This window comes from Crinia signifera, chromosome 1 (genome assembly GCF_055691185.1).
Source record: "Crinia signifera chromosome 1, ASM5569118v1, whole genome shotgun sequence".
Classification (NCBI taxonomy): domain Eukaryota; kingdom Metazoa; phylum Chordata; class Amphibia; order Anura; family Myobatrachidae; genus Crinia; species Crinia signifera.
The window spans coordinates 95396299-95413938 of NC_139217.1; the positions used below are offsets into that span (position 1 = coordinate 95396299).

General features: G+C 40.7%; 1 protein-coding gene across 18 annotated transcripts in view; it reads right to left on the reverse strand.

Annotated features, from left to right (window-relative positions):
- TENM3 (teneurin transmembrane protein 3) overlaps positions 1 to 17640 on the reverse strand; it is a 2716013-nt gene that overhangs the window by 86538 nt on the left and 2611835 nt on the right. For all 18 annotated transcript variants that reach the window (XM_083170719.1, XM_083170736.1, XM_083170731.1 and 15 more), the window contains 4 exons: positions 17350 to 17566; positions 12249 to 12368; positions 10798 to 11059; positions 2292 to 2559 (listed from right to left, as the gene is read on the reverse strand). In XM_083170719.1, the coding sequence (XP_083026845.1) occupies positions 2292 to 2559; positions 10798 to 11059; positions 12249 to 12368; positions 17350 to 17566 (867 nt within the window). The remainder of the gene's footprint in view (positions 1 to 2291; positions 2560 to 10797; positions 11060 to 12248; positions 12369 to 17349; positions 17567 to 17640) is intronic.

Sequence of the window (17640 nt, forward strand, 5' to 3'; positions counted from 1 at the left end):
CCACTTTATCACTTCAACAGGCTTCATAAATCGGTCCCCATGTTCAAGTGGACAGGGTGGTGCAAAAGGCAGGAGCAAGCAGTTAAACAAGCAGGTGGCCATGAGTAAAAATCGGAGAAGTCCCCAAATACTTACATACTCCGATGGAGAATCTGCATGGGGCTAGTGCAAATTTCAATGGAGTGACCAACTGATGGTTTGCATATAGACACACCAATCAGTATTTCAGAACACAAAGAGGCCGTAGAAGCACCTGATGGTCACAACAGGCTTTAATACCCTTTCCAGACAAAAACCTCAGGTCTATGCTGGGATTTAGAACATGTTCCAAGCCAGATCAGACATACACTAGAAACCGGTCAGCATCATTTACAAAGCACATGGGTGATGACATAATTTCCATGCGCCAGTGAGCCAGTGGTCCACAGGGTTTAAATGGGACCTGGATTAATTGTTCACCTTCCCATGTTCAACCCATATCCATACCCAGGTTTAAATGCCAGGTCAATGGACCTGGGTTGTTTTACAGTGACTCCTTCAGACCAAGCCATGACCTAGGTTAAACTGGCAATAATCCAGGTCTAAGAGGAGACGTGAAAGGGGAGTCATTATCACCTGACCGGTGAGGTGATGAGGAAATCTATGGATGTCAGGTTTACACATCTACAGAAATGCCTGTAAGAGCACAGCCCAGATTTTAGTGGTACGATTGAATGTTTCTTATTATGAAGCAGCATATAATTAACAATAAGTCTACAAACTGAAATCATTTAATTATTAAACATTTTCTCCATTTTAAGGCAGCTGATATCACAGATAATTTCCAGCACAAACACCTTAAATCCTGTAAAATCTTATGTGATGAATGGCAGCTACCCTGCAGTGGTTTTACATATTCTAGTCCCTGGTTACAGTATGTCATGAGCCTTGCCATCTCTCTCACGCCTGCTGCTTCTGCCAGGATAGTCTCTGGATAGTCTGCATTGCTCCAGGACACAGGTTGTGCAGAGTTTCATACCTGAATCAACTGGGACCGCGGTTTGTCCCTTAATGTTTGGAGCAGGAATCATAATATTTAAAGTCTGTCGTGTATATTTTATATCTGTTTCATTACGTCAATATTAATTGGGATTTATACAGCTGGTGAGTTTTTTATTGCTTCATTAACCATGTGATTATTTCATTGCCTTTCTACGTACTATAACCCTCCTGGATCAGTTGTTACAGGACTATTTATTGTCTAAGTGCTCGTAGAGACCGACAGCTTTGTCTTCCACTCACCATATGGTGAACAGAATACAGCTCCCTCAAGAAAAAAGTAGGGATCATTGGTCGCTGTGACAGCTGGAGGGGTATACACATGCTAGTTGCTGGAAACTGATAATAGCAATGGATCATATTTAGTTTTTCCTCTGGCCAATCTTCCATTTTTTTTGCAAATACTTTATTAGAGGCTCTTTGGAATAAATCTAGAGCGTGTCTGGAATAATATGATACACAATACGGGGTATTTTCCAAATATTTATAGGAGAATTTGGGCATAGTAACCAATATGGTACCCACAACATTGCTGCAAAAATGTAGATATTTCTGTGCACCTCAGTGGAAGCAAATGGAAATCTGTGATGTGGGTGGTACATGGATTCATGGTCCAGGATACGATTCACAAATACTTGCCATGTCACAGACTGTTTGAAAAATGTCAGGCAGGAGCTGATTGGTTGGTTGTTTATCACTCTCCATTTGATCACTTTTGAAGCTAAAGGTGCCCATACACTGCTTCGATGTCTCGCAGCAGAGTACGGACACCCGTACACTGTCACAATTTGTTGTGACGGATCACATGTGTCCCTGCTTCCCGCCCTTCTCACTGCCAGGACGGAAGTCCCAGGACGGGTGGTCGGACGGCCAGCAGGTCCAACCACTTTCTCGTGTTCGATGCGCACGGGACCGCGCATCGAACCTGACGGCATGTCTGGGACATCCGATTTGGTCCGGTTTAATGGCCCGATTGGTCACAATCGGCCAAAATCTGACCAAATCGACTCTGTATGGGGGCCTTTAGTGCATGTGGCTCCATGTGACTTGTAGGAGCTGCAGTAATTCCGGTGAGATATAGTAGTCATTAGACATAAAGGGGTTGATTCACATTTGTTCGGATGGGGCCGAATTCAGACGGGCCAATGTTGTTTGAAAGTACATGCAAACACATCTTTTTTTAATAAATGAAACATTATCTTAATATTCTTAAAATAAATATTTCTAGATACAATATAATAGAACACACATACCAACAGCTTCGGACAATCCATACACTTTTTGGTTATAGGCATCGGTCTTATCCCATATGAAGGTGTATGAAAGATTAGGGGATGCTGGGAACCATTTTTGGAAAAGTCTTCCAACCACTGCGACCATGAGATGAACTTTCATTAGATTGAACGGAATTACAGAATGAGTCATTGTAATTTTAAGAACAGATTTATAGCCTGCAGCTCTTGAACTCAAATAGGATAATTTCAAATCTGTTCCTGGAATGGTTGTCTCTTCATGAAGCACCTAGTGTTTAAATAAACATAAAAAAACAGTAATAAACTAGATATGAAAACAATATAAAACACGTTATCATAATAGAATTGGATTAGCATTGTTGTAAATGATGATGCTGTCACATTGTTTCTCAAAATTGGTCCTCGTGCCATCCCAACAGTGTGCGTACTCCAGGTATCCTCAGGAGTAATTAGTAACACCTGTAGATCTGTTGTGTTCACCAACTAACACACCTGTGTTCTAGCTAGGGATCTGAAAAACTGTTAGGGTTCCATAAGGATTGGGTTTGGGAAAAACTGGACTAACAGAACAGTGCCAAAATCCCCTCTATCTCATGACTAAAGCAATACTGTTCATGAGACTAAACCAAACAGCTTTTTAGGATACATGTATAAAGGTTTTATGTGATAAAGAAAGTGAATGTACAGTATAGAGTGCCAGTGCGCTTTCTTCTTTTTGTGTTTATTTGTACAGTATAGAGGCAGCAGTTATATTCTGGATGTACAGTTTGCCTCCACAGATCTGTCCCTCTGTCCTCTTGGGCAACACTTGCAGTTTGCATGGTGTCTCTGTCTGACATGTGCCTTTTGATAAGCATTGGTTGATTCTCTTGAGTCAACGACAGCAGTAGTCATGGACAGGTAAATGTCCTACTAGTTTATACACAAACTTAATTTACTGTAGTTAAAAAAACATACAGTAGTGGAAGACCCCACAGGATTTAGTTTGCATGCAACCCTGTCATAAACTATATTGCAGGGTTGCCGACCCTCTCGGAATTACCAGGAGGATCCAGAAAATTGGGTCCTCCTCCCGGCCACCCGGAAAGGTGGGCAACCCTCCCGGATTCCGGGGGACCCCCATGCCACCCTCGATTGCGGCGTCTTCCCCATACCTTTGGATTGAAATCCGTCAATCCGCGGGTCTCAGAGGAGGGGGCGGAGCTAAAATCGCGTCATCCACGGAGATACGTGAATTGGAGGTTTTCCCATCATGGGGGCGGGGCTTAATGATGTAAAGCTCAAGCCCCGCCCCCCGAACTGCAGCTGGAAGACTCCTCTCCGGGCTTCTCCCGGAGAGGAGACAGAAAAAGTCGGCAACCCTGTTATATTAGTTGGCATGGAGACAACAAATGTTTTGTATGTTTATTTTTCATTAACCAACAGCAGCATTGTGTTCTGTGTACTGAGCAAATGACTTCCAACTCTAAAGAGTCTAATTACTATACCCTTTGATATGAACGATTGGTGATCACTGCAAATTGAAGCCATACATTATGCACGTACACTGCAATTTGCCATGCTGGGTCTCCTGTGGGAGCCCTGAAAAACTCAGTTACTAAGCTGAGGCTTTCTTCTCCTCATCATCAGCCTAATGCTGCCAGCATGCAATTTAGGCAGTATGTGCATGCACGGCCATAAATAGATCAGATGCCGCAGCCCCCATAGCAGTCTATGAGGAAATGTACCAACTTAGAAAGAGTGATTTCTCTGTGGTATACTTTTAAATAGGAGGAAGCAGTGGTTGCCAATTTCTCTGGTAAAAAAAAAAAAAGAGAAAGAATATATTTGAGTGTACAGGCCTACCTAGAATATATGTCAGTGTATAGGCCTATCTATAATATGTCAGTGAATAGGCCTACCTAGAATATGTCAGTTTATAGGCCTACCTAGAATATATGTCAGTATATAGGCCTACCTAGAATATGTTAGTGTATAGGCCTACCTAGAATATATGTTAGTGTATAGGCCTACCTAGAATACGTCAGTGTATAGGCCTAGCTAGAATATATGTCAGTGTATAGGCCTACCTAGAATATATGTCAGTGTATAGGCCTACCTAGAATATGTGAACAAGCCCTGGCGAAACGTACTTCAAATCCATCTCTGCCGATCACGTGGGCGCTCACGTGACCGGCTGCCCCGTCTCCGTTCAAGCCAAGAAGAATACCTGCGGCAACGAGGAGACGCCGTATCCACGTCCAGACCCGGTAATCGGACCCCCCATGGTGCGGACGGTAGACTCTTAATAGAGTCTCCTGTCTACCCAGTGGGCAGCGGTCCGTCTTTCTCTATATATTTGTATAAGTATCTTGGTTTTCCATATGCATGCCGTCTCTGCCACAGTTAAAGACCCACATATACTGCTGTGATTTACATTCCCTTCAGTTATAAATAGCATGCCTACTGGCCTTTTTGTGTATACCTAATCTGCAATTATTATTGTGATACGGGTTACAATTAAGGTATAAGCTAATTATATTTACTGCTGAAAAACAACACCTCTTTTCCAGTTACTAATAGCGTACACCCTGGTTTTGTATGTGCACTCAGATTATATCTATCACTGTAAGATTGGAGGTGCCGTCAATTTGGGACTACACTCAGCCTTTTATTTGCGCAGGCAATATAGTGAGACAAATGGCTAAGTACGCTTGATGTTTTATATGTGGGAATGAACACATTGTGCTGTTGAAAGGGGCTCCCTCTCTCTCTTGTTTTTTTCCCCGCATATTGCTAACCCATTGTGGTTATTCAGTGTGGGAAAGTGGCTGCAACCCATACATAGGAGATACATAGTTGCAACTGAGAGGGATCAATTGATGCATGATCACATATGTTACAAAATTCTCCTGTCTTGAATAGCTAAACTTTGTTGCTATTTAGATTGCCAGGTGATGCTTTATCCTATAAGACAGGAATTCCAACCATTAAGGACAGTATAGAGATATATGCCGACGGCCTGTGTCCACTTTGTATATACCGTATGTAAAATATGTGTATATACTTTATTTTGTTTTGGTGTGTGAACTTTCTGTTGACCCATGATTAAAACCTTACCATCACTCCTGTGAGTGAAACACCGGTAAAACCTATGGTGCATATGATAGGGTGATATGATGGTCATTATAAGTGTGAATTATTACCACACCGACTCTTTCATGAAAAGTGGACACACACCGTTGAGATACCGGTGTTTGAGTTAATTATCTTTACAGAAATCGCTGGGATTTGAATATTCAACTCTTTACACAGCAATATCAGTAATTAAATATCACTAATATTTATTAAAAATAATTTTTGATAATAAATAAAAATAAAATGTGCACAGCAGAAAAAATGTACAAAAAAATTATAATTTAAATTAACAGAACAACTGTAGTTAGGGGATCTAGAGTGCACCCCACCCGAGTTTCTTCTCTCTTTCTCGTTGATAAAACTACCTAGAATATGTCAGTGAGGCCTACCTAGAATATATGTCAGTGTATAGGCCTAGCTAAGAAATGGTCTGAAGCAGCCATTTTGTATGACAAACTGAATATTGAGGGAAGTTCTAGTATGACTTATCACTGTAAATTATGCCAAATGTTTTTTGCTAACTGAAGAACTTATCTCCTCTATAAAACTGTCGGTTTTGATGATGTTCCAACGCATGTGATATATGTGTATTATCAAAGTCGGCTTAGTTACTTATTGCTTTTCTTTTCATGTAGAGGATACATAAAAGGCTCCCACACATTGCTCGCTTATCGCTGCTCTGTTGCAAAAGGTTTGGCTTTTCCAAATGGGAAACTGACAGACATTTTAACTACAGTTTGATGATTGAAGGTTCTGTGCAGTCATTAGTCATGGAGATTTCAGACTTTTACGTACTCAGATCTGGCAACTAAAGCAATCACCTTTATTTCACTTCCAGCCGCAATGACAGGATTACAATCTATAATAAGATTCCTACACAAAGAAGACTAGCATTTATAGTTGCTAAGCCACCGAGCACTGCTCATTTGATATGCATAGCCAAGTGCAGGAAATAAGAATTGGGAGGGTTCCCATGGGAGAGATTTCAAACATTCCTTTTTATTGGAATATTTTGGCAGGGAGAGTCTGCTTTCCTATGTAATTCTCACATTTTATTGCAAAGCAGTTTCATTTGTCAGGTTTTCATCTCACAGACGGATCTTAAATAAAACAGCTGCCGGTATTCTTCCGATTTCTCATACAGTGGCATAATAATAATAATATTTAGATTTAGTTATGGGGATACCGGGGTATAATTACGAGCTGTCCCTAATTTCCAGGGGCCAGATTTTATATTTTGTATATGATTCGAATTATAAATTGCAAAGAATATTAACATTGTCCAAATATATTATAACCAAAGTCAAATGTGCATTTTCCGATGGGAATTGTCGGGTGAATACAAAGGACTATTTACAAACTGGCATGCTTAGATGCACCTGCCCCAAGCAGTGAAGTGTCCTTGGAAAAATGTTTAATTACTGGCAAATATGCAAATGTGCTGGAATCCATAGTTTGATCTTCCACAACAAAGCAAACATCTTTAATTGCCACAAGACATTGTACATTTGCACGGTTATACTAAAAAAAACAGAAGAATCTATGCACTAACATAAAGGTTATCTACTGCATTGCATATCAGTGATGGGAATCAGTCTTTTCATAGTACATAGTTTCCAATGACACTGTGCATGATTGCACACCTCTGCAGTGTTTCCTCAATGTCACTTTTATGCCAGGAAAAGCTTGGACATAAAAGATGAGTTTTTCATGTTAGCGCTTTCATCTTTCTGCAAAATGGCTGTCCCCCGAAACGGTTAATTTTATGCCAACTACTGTGCTGCAAACAGGTGACTGTGCACACAATCTTGTCTATCATTGGTCAATGACAGTCGCATGAGCAGGTTCAGTAATAAAATATGGATTCACTTGATATTTGTTGTGGCATATAGCTTAGAATGTTACAAAAAAGGGGGGGTGTTTCGATCGCACAGGAAATTTTAACTATAGATATAGATACCTCCAAATCACCATATGGTCTAATTGACACAATTAGGTGTAAGGTGTGCTACCGCCGAGCACTAGAGGGGGTATACACAAAAAACAACAGAGTGCTTTTTTTGCGGTGCACCAAGAGAAAAATAAAGAGTAAAATTTAACTTTTAATAAGTATGTAGTAAAAGTATTGCGAAGATAAAATACATATAATACACAAGACACACAGTTGGATAAAAAGGAATCGGACTTCCTATCGTGGCGGGGATGTAAGCTGGGTTCTTTATTATTGGTAGGGAATATGTGGTGCAATAGGCGATCCTAGAAAGCAGTGGGTATTAATATACTCGTCCACTAAAGGGGAAACCGTGTCCCTATATAGCCTTCAGGTCGGTTGGTTACCAAGAGATTGGATTTGCGGCGGCGTCCCGTCCGCTACCAATTTCTGAGTGAAAAAGGTTGATGCAGTCTAAAAGAGTGTGCAGTTCTCTGCTATTTGACAGTTTGCTGCTGTCTAGTAGCTGCAGAGATATCAATGGATTACTGTCACTTTATTTAAGCAGTATGTGCCCAGATGACACTTTGTCTGCACAGTTCTGTATTAAATACGGTTGGATATATGGCATTTGTTATTATGTTGCCAGTATCCACGTGATTCTGCAACAGATACAAAATCAATGTAGGCATAAATTATATTGCTAATAATGGCGGTAGATTTTTACTCCCCACTATATGGATCTTAGTGGGAGGTGGTCATGTGTAGCAACATATATAATAACAGTGTATGTCTGAAGGTTATTTGCCAAAGGCCCTGTGTTTATTCACATATGGTCATAAAGTTGCAATCAATCTTCTATCGAAGTCAGTGATATGACTGACCACCAACACAAACAGTGATGCGTGCCTTTAGACTTTAAAGCGCTCGCAGTCCCTGCGTGCCAGGTATCAGGCTAAATGCCAATTAGTTACGCTGTCAACCTTTAGCATCAAGTATTGCAGTGTAGCCGCATGTGCTGGCATACACTGATAGAGTCTGTGCGGCGGACCGCTTCTACAGACTAGCGCACCACAATATTACACTAGAACATGTCACATTAATTATTTCATTATTTAACCCGCTTCCCCGCTCACAGGAAACGCCGACGCGCGTTTCGCAGATAAGCTTTTTCAAGGCCTTGAAAAAGCTTATCTGCGAAACGCGCGTCGGCGTTTCCTGTGAGCGGGGAAGCGGGTTAAATAATTAAATAATTAATGTGACATGTTCTAGTGTAATATTGTGGTGCGCTAGTCTGTAGAAGCGGTCCGCCGCACAGACTCTATCAGTGTATGCCAGCACATGCGGCTACACTGCAATACTTGATGCTAAAGGTTGACAGCGTAACTAATTGGCATTTAGCCTGATACCTGGCACGCAGGGACTGCGAGCGCTTTAAAGTCTAAAGGCACGCATCACTGTTTGTGTTGGTGGTCAGTCATATCACTGACTTCGATAGAAGATTGATTGCAACTTTATGACCATATGTGAATAAACACAGGGCCTTTGGCAAATAACCTTCAGACATACACTGTTATTATATATGTTGCTACACATGACCACCTCCCACTAAGATCCATATAGTGGGGAGTAAAAATCTACCGCCATTATTAGCAATATAATTTATGCCTACATTGATTTTGTATCTGTTGCAGAATCACGTGGATACTGGCAACATAATAACAAATGCCATATATCCAACCGTATTTAATACAGAACTGTGCAGACAAAGTGTCATCTGGGCACATACTGCTTAAATAAAGTGACAGTAATCCATTGATATCTCTGCAGCTACTAGACAGCAGCAAACTGTCAAATAGCAGAGAACTGCACACTCTTTTAGACTGCATCAACCTTTTTCACTCAGAAATTGGTAGCGGACGGGACGCCGCCGCAAATCCAATCTCTTGGTAACCAACCGACCTGAAGGCTATATAGGGACACGGTTTCCCCTTTAGTGGACGAGTATATTAATACCCACTGCTTTCTAGGATCGCCTATTGCACCACATATTCCCTACCAATAATAAAGAACCCAGCTTACATCCCCGCCACGATAGGAAGTCCGATTCCTTTTTATCCAACTGTGTGTCTTGTGTATTATATGTATTTTATCTTCGCAATACTTTTACTACATACTTATTAAAAGTTAAATTTTACTCTTTATTTTTCTCTTGGTGCACCGCAAAAAAAGCACTCTGTTGTTTTTTGTGTATATAGCTTAGAATGGTTATTGACTGATGTTCTGTGCATGCAGGAATGGGTCGTGTGACTTCGGAAGCAGGACTGCAGCAGACTGTCAGTGATCGACAATCTAGCACCATTTAGAGGGTTGGAAGAGGTTAGAGATCTCCATCGTGGGCCACAAGCCACCTAATGGGGAGGGGAGAGATCCAATGCTGCTTCCTGGGATGCAGGTGTGATCTCTTCTGCATCAAGAGGTGTCTGCTTATAATAGCCGCCTCGACCTGCTTCCAAGAAAGCAGCACTGATGCAGCATCGACCTGGGGACAAAATCAGTTGCAGTAATTTCCATAGGAACTGCTGTAACCTATTTCTTATTTAGATCCTTGATAAAACTGGAAGGAATGTTTTCAGAACCCCTTGGACAACCCCCTAATGACTAATTACATTGGAGGATTCAATTTAGCTTAATTTGTCTTATAATTACATGTGATTATTGGGTGTAAATAAAAAATTGCCTTAAATTACCCCAAAATCCATTATTTTAAATATTTTATGAACCCCATATTTATTAAGTATAAAGTATTTAGATAAAAAATATTTAATATTTTGTTTATTTTGCTTTTTATCAAAGCTAATGGAATATTATGTGCTATATTATTAAACTGTTAATAAAAAAATATATTAAAATGTCCCTAAATTACCCCAAGATAACCTTTTTCTATTTTTTTTTCTGTATTTAAATGAAAAAAAATATATATATATTTTTTTTACATTTCAAAACAAATGCACATATCAGCACATTGCAGTATTTTTACATCTCAAAATATTTTTCTTGGGGACAGTAATAAACTTCAATAATGTTACCCCTTTTTTTGTAATTATTGGAGAGTACAGGCTTTTTCTTTTTTTGGTGGTAAAAATTACTACAGCCATTTTGTTTTTACTTGGATAGCTTTGGTATTGGAAGCACACATACCAGTGATAATGAAAAAAAAATGTTGCAGTATTTTTTACCAATAAAATCACACAGTTAATTAAATATTCCGCTTGGGATTAGTGTTTTGGTGCAGCTAATTAGCAGTTGCAAAGTCCATGACTCAATATACAGTATGGGGCCATTTTAAGGATAGGTGTATCTGTATTGTAAAAACACTATTTGATTAAAGGTACAAAACCAATATGATGACATTTTTGAAGATATACGTAAAAAAATGTTCAAGGAGAAAGCATGTACCTGTGTCTCAGGGATTATAGGACTGTCCTCAGGGGATGATCTGAAGAACGTAGACAATGGAGAAGACACTATAACAGGGTTCGGTCTGACAAAGCCACTCAGGTCACAGCTGGGTATTTCATTCTCCTCCTTCTTCATAACCAGGGTGTCCATTACATAAAACACATTCCATGGGATCCAGACAGTGTGATATTGTGTCAGGAATGGAGCTCTTTCAAACATGAGTGTAAGAGAGGCACCACCGTTGGAAACCAGGTCGAACCTGCCCAAACATACAAATAGCACTAAGAGGAGCTGCGATAAAACAATTATGGCAAACACCTAAAGCTACAGTATTAAACCCTTGTTCTATGTCTTACGCTGCAGAGGAAAATAAGCAGAAATAAGACCACACCAGATGCAGAATCTTGTAATAAAACGAAAACACTATGCTGAAGATCTGCTGGGCTTTTGGAATATTGATTTATTTTCTGTATATGATAACCTTTATTGTATCAACATGAAAATCACTGCAAACATGCAGACTGCAGGCCACAATGGTCCAACTTCATTCCATCACATCTGGCAGAGGGATCCCAGAACCACAAGCATCTGAGAACACTTTCTAATTTAGTGCTTATCTGCTTATATCATCTTTGCGGTAGTCTAGAGACTCGGGAAAGCAAGGCAGCGGCTGCTATACCCAGGAACTAGCCAGGTTGCAGATTCTATTTACAAAGCTGGAAAAAAACCCCACTCTGCTCAAAAAGAGCCAGGAGGGTAGGATTTGTAATCATTTCCATGGAACCTGCCTGTCCACGTATGGCACAATGCTCACTAACAAGGCTAAAGTGAATACATACAGTAAATGTTACAGTTTTGGTAAGTACAGGTACAAAATCAATGCTGTTGCAGTAGAAAACAAAGCCTATATTTTCTATAGCCATTAATATTGCAGGTAAATATTCTAAACAAGTGACATCACCGAAGCATTATACTCCCCAGTGATGTCATGACTTCCTAGCACAGGCCAGGCCAACCTGGGCTTTCCAGCTGTTGTAAAACCATAGTTGCCTACCCTCCTGCTTTCTGCAGGAGACTCCCTGAAATAGCAGCAATCTCCCTCTCTCCCTCATTAGTCTAGCAATCTCCCTCATTTCATCAAGCCCACATTAACTGTGGCAGGGGATGCTGGGACTTGTAGTTACACAACAGCCAGAGAGCCAATAGTTGGCCAGGACTATCCTAGCAGATTGGCAGGCTGCATTTTCATAGTCTCAGCTCACCAGCCCAGTGCTTTGCACATACTTTTAATATAAAAATATGAAAGAAACTGAGGTGCAGCTTGCTATAGGAAATATTAGTAATTACATAATAAAAGCTTTCCTGTAAATGAAAGAGCAATGTAATAAAACATGGCATTTCTTTTTTATTATGTGCACTCCTCGTTATTTATGAGATTTTGTACTCACATTCCATCTTGGCGTGTGATTGTGTATCCATAGTTCGGGTAATGTAGAAATGACACATTAACTCCAATGAGCGGTGTTCCATCGGCTGTGAGAACCTGGCCTCGGATTACAGAAGCAAGGCTACAGAGAGAGAGAGAGAACACAAGACTTCAGGTTATGTATACAGTCACTGCCTGAGAGGTGATTCATGGTATCATTCCCCGCTTCACTACCTCAGGTGGTTCGGTGTGAAGTTCCTGCATCATAAAGCTGCCCAATGGTGAGCACCTCTAGCTGGAGCAGAGAAACACAATAAAATCCGTGTGGAGAAGTAACCTTTTCTAGATTAACCTTTTATCTCCTACCTCAGTGCTGAAGGGTCTGATAAAATGTATCCCTGCATATAAACCTTTCATTCCAACAGTGGAGCTTCATTTGCATTTGAAAAAGATTTGTATTTCTGAAACTGGCTGAATTACTTAGAGGAAGAAATATCTGCCAGCAACTTATATACAGTCAAGTCAATGTCAATGAACTTTTTCGTTTAATAAAATAATCTGTTTTGTTCCTTGTGCTTTCCGCTGCAGAGCCGGCATTTGCTAGAGAAGAGATACCATGCAGGGGGAGTGCAGCAGTGAGAGGATTAGAACAAATATAGCATTAACTATGTCTAATCGTAATTTATAGTTTCGCTCCAGAATATGTTTGTTTCCGGTTTTGAAAGATGTCATCGTGACTTTGTAAACTACATTTATCCCAGTGCCCTATAATATAGTGTTTCAGTTGTGCCATCAGCAATGTAGAGAAAGTATAAAATATGAATAGAGATTTAAAATGGATTAATCATGTTTGTATAAACGGATACATTAAGTAGATTAGGCTAGTTATTATACCCCACATCTGACACAAACCTGGGAATGACACAGCATATTAAGCAGAGGTTCAGCTGTTCAACTGCACCTGTTCACACAACAGGTCTCAGGAAAATGCCAGCCTTCGCCTATCACACTACTAGTCCTACTGTACTGTATATCTTCCCCGTGGAACAGCATAGACATGATGCTATGACAGAAGCTCTTTAAACAACCCCCCCCCCCCCCCCCAAAAAAAAATATATATATGCCAGTGCGATTTGGGCCCTTTTTTCACAATTGTGAGGCATCAGGCCGATTAATCAAGTGAAAAGTGTCAAATCTTCTGTGTTTTATGATTCCGATCCAATTTGTGGTCCGTGGATCCGGAAATTGTCAGTGTTGCAATAAGGATTTGCCATATCTCAGTGGTGAATGGGATCGCATGCACTACATCAGGGTGGCCAAACCTGTCCTCAAGATCTACCAACAGTTCATGTTTTTCAGACAACCTGTGGATCTATAGTAGGAATGACTGCAGCAGGTTTGAAAATGTGACAGGTTGTAATGACTACAGCTGTGCACCAGCTAGGTGATCTGGAAAACGTGGACCGTTGGTAGATGTCGAGGACCGGTTTGGTCACCGCATACAATGCATCTCATTGTGGGCCAGATTCTCTAAGCATCAAAAGTGATAAAATTGAGAGTGATAAACAGCCAGCCAATCAGCTCCTGTCTGACATTTTTCAAACACAGTCTGTGGCATGGCAGGTAGGAGCTGATTTGCTGGCTGTTTATCACTCTCCATTTTATCACTTATGAAGCTTAGAGAATCTGGCCCACAATCTGGCCGCCGGGGAAATGCCAGGGCAGTTACCAATTCTAGCATGTGATACCTCAGCCTACTGTATGGCAACCTTTACAAATTGGAATCTTACCAATTCTCTTGCATCAGTCAGCATCTCCCAGACCCCCATAAATACAAAAAAGGGGGTAAGAATGCAAAGAAATACTCCCTTCCTGTGAATACACACCGTTTATTTGCAGGGAGTCTACAGGCCTGCAACAAAAGTCATTTAGGCAAGTGACATGCCCTCTGTGGATCATCTAGAAAATTGTATTTAGTATTGGCCAGCAAACCCAATAAGCTCCTGTCATTTTTCAAACACAATGTATTTAGTACTTTACCTCTCTCCACTTTATCTATATCTAAGGATTGTTACAGTACCTCTACCCCCTCACTGTCTACCATAAACCCAAGACAATAGCCTATAGCCAGCGTCTCTCCTTAAACAGAATGCTCATTAGTTTCTCTTTACCAAAGTAATGAATATATTATTATAATACATTCATTATAATATAATAATATTGCCTAATAGTAATGACAGGCATGGCACAAAATGATTAGTCCATCTATTTACAGTAGCTATGAAAGCTGTCACAAATGTATAACTCTCCACGTTCCATGTGTCAAATATCTGGCACTTGCACAGAGAAATGTATTCTTCCAATTAATTGTGCTGCAATTGGTACATCTGCTGGGAGCAGGAACAGAAAAGATTTAGAGGGGGCAATAAGGAACATTTGTGCAACAACTTTTAATCAACTGCTGTGCCTAACTGCATTAATACTGTTAAATTACCTTAGACCCAGGAGTTCTAGTGTAAATCATCTTCTTTCACTCAGCAGGACACCGGGCACCTGCTCTCAGTTACTGCTACTATTTTACATCATTACCGCTTCAGTAAAACACCAGTCAGGCGGATTATGAAATCAGAGATTCATAATGAATTTTTTTCTTGCAATTTATATTAATAAAAAGGGAGGAAAAAAAACATACAAAAAAATTAAGAAAATAAACACACTCTGGAATATGAAAAGACAATTCCATCATGATTTTGAAAATAAGTATTCAGTAAATATTAGGTTTTCAGAATACATCAGATGGATGTCATTAGCACCTTGCTCGGTGGAGAGGCTCGGAATGGAATACTTTCTGCTACAAGGACATACGGGACTAAATAATAATGGAAACAAAAAAAAAAAAAAAATACTCCAGCCGACTTTGAAAAATATGTGTGAAGAGCAGCAGGACTGAGGACAGCCAGCGTTTACATAAACAGCATACATAATGCCGTCAACTGGGTTTAAGAAGGAATGGTACCTAAAAGTGTTATGTACTCTTGGAATTGTTGGTACAGAAGGACTATACATCTGTCCCAAACTGTCACTTCCCAGTGTTACAATAGGAATAATGTTGCTAAGTGGCCAAACACTTGCGTAGACGCAAGACTGTGTGAAAGATGAAAAGTCAGGAAAGGAGGTGGTAGCTTAGACTGATCTGTAATGGGCACAGCGCACTTGGGCCTCTGGGTCCACATTTCACCAGAGAACTGAACATGGGCAGTAGGCTTTGGCACAATGCTAACACACTAAAACACTGCCAGCTGGAGAGAAGGGTGCCCGCACAGAGACTGCAGGTGGCCCCCTCTACTCTTATATGCCCCTGGAAGGTGAAACTGGAACCAAATGAGACAACTAGTTCATGAAGAGGAGAGGTGTACAGTGAAAATCAGACAGCTAGAGACAGCCTCGTGGGCTTGGGGACTGGTCCTGTGTGATAACTTCTGGGAGCTATTGCACTGTACTCCCACACTCTTTTTAAGAGTTTTATGAGGAGAACCAGCAAAGTTTATCCTACGATAATGGGCAAATGTGTGTGAACCTTGGGATGTTAGGCGTCAAGCAGTGGCATCACAAGGTGGGTGCAGGGTGGTCCAAGGGATGACACCACAATGTTGACACAGTGACAAGAGACTGTAACAATACATGCAGCACCCAGCTCCTGTCACTCCTAGAATGATGAAAAATGGGGTTCAGACTTAACGCCACACTCCCCTCTATGAGGCCTTGGCCCTTTTCTGCACAAAAAAAAAAGGAAAGTGGTGTGCAGCAGATTTGGCCCGGAGAAATACTAGCTTGTCATATGTATAGTGTCAATTTCCTCTTGGCAAAATCAAGTGAATGTGAAAAGGTGAGGTGGTGCAAGTGGGCAGAGAAGTGGCAGAGAGGCATAAGGCATTAGAAGAGTAGGCGGATATAAGAGAAATGAAATAGGGTTGCTTGGCAACTGAGTAGGCAGTGCTGTACAATGACAATATTAGTTTATAATGGATATCCTGCAGAGGGACGCTGCTGGGTGAGCACTGTTATAGGTGTGAGTTTGGTTGGTCTTCAATTAAAATGAAGGTCAAATTCTTCTGTCCCTATGTACTGAGGGGGGTTTAAAGTTCCTGACTGCCAGATGGCTGTGCCAATGTAACTGATGGAACCAGTACTGTATGTACAGTGTGCTACAGTGCCAGCCAGGCAGCCTAAAGCAGAAGTTTCCTTTACACGCCACATGCATTAGATCCTCCATGCCAGTTGTATACCATTCGTTACATGCACATGGGCGGTATGACTGGCAAGTCCCTGAGCGCCCATACACGTGTGTCCAGCAGCATTACAAGGAGGGGAGCTACATGTGTAGTAGCCTAGGGCACCTGGAACCTTTAATCCGGCTCTGGATCAAGAATATTTGCTGATGTTGACATTAAATCACCAATTCTCTTATATTTGCGTTCAGACTCCATTGCTAGCGCTACTCTGAATCTTTTTAATGAGTGCATAAACCGGCATTATATTGATGTACACAACATAATTGGCAGGCCTGAGAGTGGCAGATCATCCTGTTACATTGCAATAAGTTTGTTTGGCCAGGTTTTACCCTGCTATTTATTTTGGCTTCTGGTTTTATTTTGGAAGCACACTTCCTATGCAGAAACTCATTAACATGGTGATGTGTCAAGCCTCCTTCACTCCACTGTCAGAGCAAGAAGAACTTAGAAGCCAACGAGATCCCATGTCCACATATTTACCATTTAATAATGTAATCCACTATGCAATAATAAAGGGATTCATGCAGAGCATCACCTTATTATTTTAGCTTATATTACAGTGTATTTTTTCCATTCAATTCTTTGCTTGCTAAAGAAATGCCTTTAATTCTATAAACTCACAAGTCAGCTTCTATATGTATAATTAGGAGATGCTCACTACTAGCAATTCTTTTCCCCAACAAGGAAAAGTTTAACATTTCTGCCTAATTTTTGTTGTTGTTAGTAATGCAGTGAAGTATTAATAAAGCTGTTGAAAATCAGGTAAAAAAAAAAAAAAAACCTCCAGAGTGTTATTCTACACATATTTGTTAGCGCCGCTGACAGCTTTACCTTTTATTGAAAGGGTTGTCTCCAGGTATGACATGGGTGCTGTCAGGTCCTGTGAGGAAGCTGATCCTGTCGTAGAAAGACCTGGCAGCCTGCTGGGACGGTGACTGCTGGCTCTGGCTGATAATGTCCTGCGGATCAGGTAGGCCTCGGCAGTAGGGCTGATTCTGGCAGGAGCTCTGTAAGCAGCAGTCTGGGTCCATACAGTCAATTAAGCCATCTGCCAGAAGAAAGCAACTTTATTGAATTTATACTCATCACAATTATGTCGTCTTTACTTTATTAACACTTTCA